The sequence below is a fragment of the Saccostrea echinata genome, unplaced genomic scaffold (assembly GCF_033153115.1).
Source record: "Saccostrea echinata isolate AGI-Se365-2 ecotype Australia unplaced genomic scaffold, CSIRO_AGI_Sech_v1 ptg000017l, whole genome shotgun sequence".
In the NCBI taxonomy this organism is placed as follows: Eukaryota; Metazoa; Mollusca; class Bivalvia; order Ostreida; family Ostreidae; genus Saccostrea; species Saccostrea echinata.
Window position 1 is genome coordinate 4,386,762 of NW_026889766.1, and position 9,208 is coordinate 4,395,969.

Genomic DNA, 9,208 nt, shown 5'->3' on the forward strand with positions numbered 1-9,208 from the left:
TCTGAATTTCTTTTATCACTTTTTCAGCTTGAGTTTTCTTTTTTCAGAATCGGACGGAAGACCTCTCATTGCTCGCAATGAGTTTCTGGTTATTATTATTATTTTTTTTCCCCAAAATTTTGTGCAGGCGATTTCTCGAAAACTATTCAGTGGTTTTAAATGAAACTTTCAGGAATTATGCGTCGTCAAATGAACTTTGTTCATCAGAAGGAAAATTTGGAAAAATTGCTTCCGGTGCCAAGTTATTGACAGTTTTCTGATTTTAAAATGAAATTTTGTCCCCCCTTTTTTTCAAAAATGGTTTAAGATATAAACTGGAGACTTGTTAGAGAGGATAGATTATGATATTTAGATGAAAGGAATTACCTTTTTGTGCGTCGTCAGTACTTCCGGTCGTTACCGGATGCAAATTTTAAAAAGTCGAATTTTTAAACTTTTTTGTTTTTCTATATTTTTCTTTTATATTAGTAGGGTTAATAGAGGCTCTTCAGAAAATGCTTTATATATAATTTATTTTAGAATTGATCAATCCAAACTCTAGATATTCGCATTTCTAAATTTGAAGCGGGTCCAAAATGGCGGCTGTCTTCGCAAACTCCGACGAGCAGGTCGGCACTCGGAGCTCCTCGGGTGGCTCGTTCTCGCACACTAACCTCGGCCATCAGTGGTGTTCTACCATGTTGCTGATACAGTCATGTGATCTTATTTGAAATTCCTCCAAATGTTATACCTTTGAAGTTTGAGTTACTTTGAAGCACCCCAACACTATGTTTTGCTTTCAAAGAACTACTTACTTGATGTTGTGATCAAAACCAATATCCAGGGAAGAATTAGACAAGAGAAAAAAATGTTTGAAGAACTTTATGCAGAGTAAAATATGAAATGAGTTACAAGGCAGTTTCCGGCGGAGAAATGTAATCGATTTGATGCATATTTCTCCACTAATCACTTCCGAGGTTTGTATGGGGCATGGCGGAGTCAGTCGAGGATTGCCGATTGGCAGGTTGGAGTTTACGGAGACAGCCGAGTGTCTTGTTGAATGAAACTACCATAAGGATCAATGAAATATAAAGGAATTGTTGGATCTTTCAGTTTATGAAATGGATAATCTGTCTTCGAAAACATAAATACTCTGACCTCCAAATGCAATAAAATGAGTAAGTTGTACGGTACATACAATATATATGAGAATGGAGACCATTCAATAGAACGTACATTTCAAAGAAAAGGCGCGAAGATTTACTCGAGACGTAATGTATCTTGACTCTTCTTTCTTAGTAGAAAAATGATCTGATGCAGAAGTGCAGAAAAAGATTACACGGACACGTTTGTATGAAATACAGGTACATGGAATTGCATGGAATAAAAAGTTGAATACACAAAGAATAAAGGAAGTAAACAGTATCATCAGTTCATCACTAACAGATTAATTGTTATTGTTTAAACTCAAGTAATGAATTCCGATGTGAATCTGCTTGCACAAAATTTGGCTAGCTAGCTCTCATTCTATAATTCCGCTCTATATTAAAAAAAACTTTTAACCTCCCTGACACTCGTTAGGCAATGATACAAAGTAAACATCGATGATGGCTGGTAAAATTGCGCTGGTGTAGTGGCTTCCATATTGAATTTTCACGAAGGCGATCTGGGTTTAATCGCGAATTTGTTTGCTTAAATTTACGTTTTCAACTTTATAAATGATGTTGAGTGGGTTTTTTTTTTTGTTAGAGATGATAGAACATGATTTCTAGATTGGCGAAGGAACCTTTTCATGCATCGTCGTTAGTTCCGGTCGTTTGCAGAAGCGAATTTAAAAATTGATTTTTTCAACTTCAGTATTTTTCTGTAATATCTCTAGGGTTAAGAGAGCCTCTTTTCAAAATACTAAATATATAATTTGTTTTCGAATTGATAAATCCAAACTCTTGATATTCGTCATTTTCACTTTGAAGCGGGAGTTGAAATGGCGTAATGGTTAGCACGTTGGATTTTCACGCTGACGACCAGGGTTAAATCTCCAGAGTGTCTGAATTTTTTTTTTCACTTTTTCAGCTTGAATTTACATTCTTATTTTCAAAATTGGACGGAAGACCTCTCATTGCTCGCAATGAGTTTCTAGTGTAATTATTATTTAACAAAACAATATTTAGCTGCTGAAAATGAGAGTGGGTATTTCCCCTCCTCCTCCTGCCTTTCTAAGTGCCTGTTAAGAAGCTTTCAAAATAACACAATTGCGGTTACAAGATAGCATGTCCTAAAGAAGGTACTGGAACTTTTAAAAAAAAAATAGTATTACACAGGTAAAATTGCAACGTATGTTTAACATATGTTGAACATACGTTGAACATATGTTCTGAAACATATCCGCCATAAAAAAAACGAGCAACATATGTTTTACATATGTTTATGAACATATGTTGATCATATGTTTAACTAATGTTGCTTATATGATTTGTATGAACATATGATTAACATATGTTTGTGTTCATATGTTTTTCATATGTTAAACATATGTTAATTTTATTTCTTACTTACATTATTATTTATTTTGTATTTCTTTGGAATGCAAAGTTAACTAAATAGTACTCTTGTCCTTTAATATAGATCTTGTCCTTTAACTACTTAATAATAAGAAATCAAAGAACACAATCTCAAGCATTAATCTTGTGTGTATTTTTTTCAATTTGTTACATAATTTTGGCTTTATTTCCCTGACAGTGGCTGCATTGCTTCTGAAATGATAAAGAAAAAAATAATTAAAATTAAGAAGTCCAAAGAGCTAGAGCCACGAACCATCAAAATGTGCATTAGATTTTAGACAAAATTGAAGTTTGGTATCACAAAGCCTGTCATGTGCTATATTATAGTTCATGATGTCATACTACTCTACATACAATTTTTTGTCACACAGGCCACAGTCTTTAGCACATGCGCAGCATCAAATATACAAATGAAGTTAAAAAAAAAATTTGTTGATTTTACTGTAGTTTTTTTTCAAAATTTGAATGTGGCCACACTCAAGTACCAAATCCAAACTTTGCAGACGGAAAAATATTACATAGATGCATCTTTATGCAAAATATCTTAGAGGTACTCGAGTGTGGCCAATATGAATTTTACATTATATGAACGTTGAGCTATCAGAAACTGAAGCAAGGTCCTCCAATTTAACAGTAATTATGAGTTCATTAAATATGTAAGTAGCCTAAATTAGTTATTAGTATATCACATTTATTCTTGTAAACTACATAATCCCTAATATGTCAATTATTTTGTTGTAGAATATCTTAAACACACATTTAACGTGTTATTTCATGTAAAATTTAGAATTACGTTCTTTTCATTCATGCTTACGTAAATCAATGATGACGTCATAATTTGACGTCGACTACATCTGAGCACAGATAATTTGAGGAAGTTTCTCCAATTCGGGTGTGGGGGTGGGGTGGGGGATGGGAGAAATACACAGAAATGTTTTGACAAGAAAAAAAATTCCTGAAAGAGGGTGCAGGTGTAAGACATTTCGATTCTCGTGAACAAACCGCTAAATTGACTCTTCTTACCATCTTAAGGGGTCCGTGTTTCTTGTGTGTGTGGTGGGGGCTTTCCAAGGACATCTGTTGGTTATTTTATTATATAAATCTAATAACACTGCGGACCCACCCCCTCTATAGATCCGTGTGTACGTATGTGCATCATTTTATAGATGTAGAAAAGTATCCGACCCAATGTCAAATGTGTACGAAATTCTTTTCCAACTGAATGCATTTTGAGGTAAAATACCGAGGTGATCCAATTAAAATGAAAAAAAGGTGTCCGACTCGCGATTTGCACACATAGGATGTACAGAGAGCGTACTATGATGTCGGTCGTGCCTTTCCAATACCTGTATTTTGGACCCTCGTTTATTATTAGGTGGTTTGCCTATACTGTCTTTCTCAATCACATCTAGGATGATCAGACATAGCATAGATCTGACAGCTTTAACAAATTAAATCCGCAGTTTCACTTTTCCGCGATTCAACACTGCTTTTCCGCAACAACAAAAAATACTGCTTTAAAGATTAAACTTTTTGCCTTTTCCGCGACTTATTTTAACATGTACCTCTTCCGTCACCCAGGTAAAACATGTTGACCATTGCCTACTTAGCACTGGATAAAAACAAAGATTAAAAACAAGCACTGGCCTAGATATTAAAAGATCTACAGAACGAATATATATACATGCTTTTAAAGTTCGGTGTGAGGTCCATATGTAATACATGTATATTTGTTACCACGATTTGTTTCTGCATGAACAGTTTCACTGACATGTAAAACATCATCACGGAAAAGCAGACAGGTTGCGAAAATAAAATCGTGGAAAAGCAGGTCGGCCATTAGATCATTAAGTGAAAAAAATAGATTCAAATGATGAATAGTTTGATCTATAAATAGAAGGGAATCCCTCTACAAGTGATGTAAAAAATGTTACTTGAGATGACAATTAAACAAAAAATAACGCTTTTGAAATATGAATATTCCAGGACATACTTTATTTGTCACGTCATATGATATACCCTATTTTAGTACGCGACATAACTTCGACATTGGAACATTTTTTTTTTTTTTTTTGGGGGGGGGGGGGGGGTAGAAAAGGCTCTTCACTAAGACTGGTAGTTTAGATGTCTTCGCTTCAATCATTTAAAAAATGTGGCAAGGTGGTAATTTTAACGCGATCAAAAGTTTATTCAATTTATTCAAAAGTTTATTCAATCGAATAAAAAAAAAGAGGAAGGGGGTCCAAACATAATTGACCCCGCCCCTTTCCCGGGTACTACTTTTCTGACACTGCATAACGATTTTAAGTGATTTTTTAATAAACAGATGAATGTAATATTGGAGACAAGCAACAATCATTTACTGATTTGAATACTTGAACTGTTCAACAATATATCAAAGTATAAGCAAAGGCGTAGTTTCTTATGCAGTACACTCTAATGTAGGTGTTTCGAAATTAAAACGCATGTGTTACGTTTTTCCGCTACGATCCCCCCCCCCTCCCCAAATAAATATGAATAAAAAAAATATGAAATAAAACACAAACATGAAAGTGATAGTACATAATAAATTTTAAGAAAAAATTGTGCTTTAAGGCGAGATACATATCTGGTCGGAAAAAAAAATCTAAATTCATCTATAAGTTACATTTTTTTTTCTAGAGTTTTTGTTTAAAACTTTAAAACTAAACGAAAATCGGCGAGACATTCAATTGTTTGAATATATTTTATTGTCAAAATGCACATATGAATCGGAAACAAGTCCTTCACACTCACAAAGTACTCTCCTATGATAATTCAGTTTCAGTTTAATTTAGAATAAGATCTTAAATAGGCTCGAATTCTCGCTACGAAAAGGATTTGACAATTACCGCACTAGACGTCACTTTCTATTTAAAATATGTTTGCACTTATATTTCTATCCAGTCAGATAAAGCTTTCCAGAATTTATTATATCAGAAAATAATATCGTATATTGCAGTAAGTCATACGTCTATAGTATTAGATACTTAAATACATAACTAAGACTATTGCAACGCTCATATGTACAAAGATAAGCAGATACTGTAGAACGTCCCTTCGTTTAAAGCCTTGAGGACATAGATTATTCTTATATGTACTACAGGATATAATGCAATCAGTTATACTCGCGCGCATGCAGTTATCGCATAAAGTGCAACATGAAATCAACAACTATCTTCTTTTTATTATATATTGGTAAACTAATCATGATGCTGATTGATACTTCTCTATTCAAATTTCGTTTTTTAAATGTGTTCATAAATTGAAATGCAATTTTTTTTTACAATGTAACGAAATGACGTTACGTTACAAATAATGACGTTCCTCACGCAAATTTCAATCAAAACAATGCCATACTGTAAAATCTCCTCTTGAAAAAGTATAATAGATATCTAAAAAAGAAAAACAGTAATGAAAAGCTTAAAGTCTACACTATCTTTATTGAAATCCTCGTTAATTTTTGAGTTGAGGCACATTTCGATGGTTCGTGGCTCTAGCTCTTTCATGTCAATTACATGTATAATTAATAAATATATACCGGTATTAGTTAGCACAAAGAGTAATTACTTGAGTACTTACAATTTTTTTCTTGCATCATGTCAGCATCAGGATGCACACGTGTTTGTTGGATTCTTTAGTGTTTCCAAAATATTACATTTGGCGACGAGGAAAATTAGCTTAATGGATCGATTACCAGAATTTGCAGCCTTTGATTACGCCGATAAAGCCGACGCTGGACCGAAATGGGAAAAGTGGATCCGTCGTTTGGAGCTTTTGTTTACCGGCATGGACATCGAAGACAACGGGCGAAAGCGTGCCCTTCCCCTTCATTACGCAGGAGAAAGAGTGTTTGATATCTACGAAGCAGAGAAGGGACACACAGCGCCCAATTATGCGGCCACAAAGCAAGTATTAGCTGATTATTTTTCTCCGAGAAAAAACCCTCAGATGGAAGTTTATAAATTCAGAAACTGTAAACAAAATGCTAGCCAATCGTTAGACGAGTATGTAACCAAACTGAGGAAATTATCAAAAGATTGTGAATTTGCAGATGCTGATAACGAAATTCTATCACAAATAATTCAGAATTGTCGCTCTAATCGTCTGAGGCGAAGAGCGCTGCGGGAGCCTGACATGAACTTAAAAACACTCCTAGATCTAGGTCGTGCCCTCGAGGTTGCTGAAACCCAAGCGCTAACTATGGAGGCCCAGAACGAACGTTACAGTGTTAACAACATACGGAAGCCACCTGGCAAACAACGAAGCCGCAACCCGAGAAGTAAAGATCAAGTGACAAAAAGTGAAAGCAATATTGACAAACCATGCGGAAATTGTGGCCTTACTCATTCACGTACATCAGTTTGCCCAGCAAAGGGACAGCAATGTCGATTTTGCAAGAAACTTAACCATTTCCAGAGAGTGTGCAGAGCCAAGAAACGTGCGTCAGGACAACACAGGAATCCAAACGTGTGCATGAGGTAGATTTCCGGCATGGGGCTGATTCAAGTGAAGAGGAATATATGTATTCAATTAATGGCAAGAAGGGACCTCAGAAAACTCTTAAAGTAAATGGTGTGTTGTGTGATTTTCTCTTGGACACTGGTGCTTCCGTAAACGTGTTAGATCAGACTACACATGTGAAAATAGGTAGTCCGAAACTCGAGAAAGAGAGCAATCCGGCACTTATACCCTATGGTGGAGGAAAGCGAATAACTGTGTTTGGAAGCTGCTGGCTAACAATCGAGTGGAAAGGAGCCATACAATCGCACAAATTCTATGTTGTAAAAGGCAATTATGGAGCCTTCCTAGGGTATCAAACATGTTTATCATTTGGACTTGTTCAGGTTGTTCACCAGCTGTCTTCTATTGCTTACAGATATCCTGATTTGTTCATTGGAATAGGAAAACTCAAAGACAGAACTGTGCGTATTCATGTTGACGAGTCTGTGAAACCTGTAGCTCAACGTAGTCGTCGAACGCCATTTCACCTAAGACCGAAAGTAGAAGCTGAACTTCAGAAACTTTTGGATGACGACATAATAGAGCGAGTGAAGGATGAGCCTACGCCCTGGATTTCTCCTATAGTTTGCGTTCCTAAGAAGAATCCAGAGGAAATCCGTGTTTGCGTTGACATGCGCGAGGCTAATAAAGCCATAATCAGAGAGCGTCATCTCATGCCCACCATAGATGAGCTTATTCACGACTTAAACGGAGCAGCCGTGTTTTCCAAGCTGGATCTTCGACAAGGCTATCATCAGTTGGAACTGGAACCTGCTAGTCGCTCTATCACGACATTCAACACCCATGTTGGAATATTTCGATACAAGCGCCTCAACTTTGGGGTGTCCGCTGCCTCTGAAATTTTTCAAGAGACTATCCGTAATGTTATTCAGGGAGTACGTGGAGCAAAGAACATATCGGACGACATTCTGTTATTTGGCAAGACTCAGGAGGATCATGATTCCGCCTTGACGGAAACTTTCAAAGCGCTTCAGGACAGTGGACTAAAGTTAAATCTTTAGAAGTGCGAGTTTAACTCCGACCGCATCACTTTCTTTGGACTAGTATTCAGTAAGGCTGGTATCTCACCTGACCCTGGAAAAGTCTCAGCGATTCGAGAAACACAGCGTCCGTCAAACGTAAGTGAACTTCGGAGTTTCTTGGGAATGACTGCCTACTGTTCGAGATTCATTTCTGACTATTCCACTGCGAGTGAACCTTTGCGCCGTCTAACTCGCTCGGATATTGACTGGCAATGGACGTCTGAACAAGAGAGTGCTTTTGAAAAACTTAAAACTTTGTTGTCTAGTGACATTGTGATTGCTTACTACAGCCCAAATAAACCCATCGAAGTTGTAGTTGACGCCAGTCCTGTTGGCCTAGGGGCTATACTTACACAACAGGACAATGCAGTTGCTTTCGCAAGCCGATCACTGAGTGGACCAGAGTCACGCTACAGTCAGACGGAGAGGGAGGCGTTGGCCATCATCTGGGCTCGTGAACATTTTGATATGTACCTGAGAGGTGCACCACACTTCCGTGTGGTTACGGATCACAAACCTCTGCTAACTATTTGGAAACGCCCTAAACCTCCACTAAGGATTGAACGTTGGGGACTTAGACTTCAACCATACAAGCTAGAAATTACTTACAGACCTGGCAAGGACAACCCAGCTCACTACATGTCAGGTCATCCTGTTGAGAACCACACTACGTCCAGAGAGAAGGATATGGCAGAAAAATACCTGCACTTCGTGGCACATGAAGCGACACTTAGGTCAATGAGCTTAGATGAAGTTAAGCTAGCAAGCAGTACAGATAAGACCATTTTGAAGGCAATAGATTTGGTTCGCACGGGTAGATGGAAGGAAATCAAATCCCTGAATGATAGTGAGGTCGATATACTGGAACTACAGTCTCTACGTAACGTCCGTGATGAGTTGGTCGTTTACTCAGACAACGTTCTTCTACGAAATGGATGTATCGTTCTTCCTAAGTCACTGAGAGCACGTGCAGTCAATATTGCTCATGAGGGACACCAAGGCGTAAGTCGTACCAAGGCATTTTTGCGGTCCAAAACATGGTTTCCAGGCCTGAACGATGCTGTGGAGAATGCGATGAAACACTGTCTAGCGTGTCAAAGTATA

At 37.2% G+C, this 9,208-nt stretch overlaps 2 protein-coding genes across 2 annotated transcripts; both read left to right on the forward strand.

The window, feature by feature from the left end:
* The first annotated feature begins 6,242 nt into the window (after nt 1-6,242).
* On the forward strand, nt 6,243-7,043 carry LOC133189252 (uncharacterized). Its single transcript, XM_061324656.1, has one exon. The coding sequence runs from the start codon at nt 6,243-6,245 to the stop codon at nt 7,041-7,043; it is 801 nt and encodes a 266-aa protein (XP_061180640.1).
* Nucleotides 7,044-7,081: 38 nt separating this feature from the next.
* LOC133189253 (uncharacterized protein K02A2.6-like) lies at nt 7,082-8,083 on the forward strand. Its single transcript, XM_061324657.1, has one exon. It carries the CDS (start codon nt 7,082-7,084, stop codon nt 8,081-8,083), a length of 1,002 nt encoding a protein of 333 aa, XP_061180641.1.
* Nucleotides 8,084-9,208: the final 1,125 nt, after the last annotated feature.

What these genes read in the sequence shown, in the direction of transcription:
- LOC133189252 (XM_061324656.1), top strand. Translation starts at nt 6,243, where the DNA reads ATGGATCGATTACCAGAATTTGCAGCCTTTGATTACGCCGATAAAGCC.
- LOC133189253 (XM_061324657.1), top strand. Translation starts at nt 7,082, where the DNA reads ATGTATTCAATTAATGGCAAGAAGGGACCTCAGAAAACTCTTAAAGTA.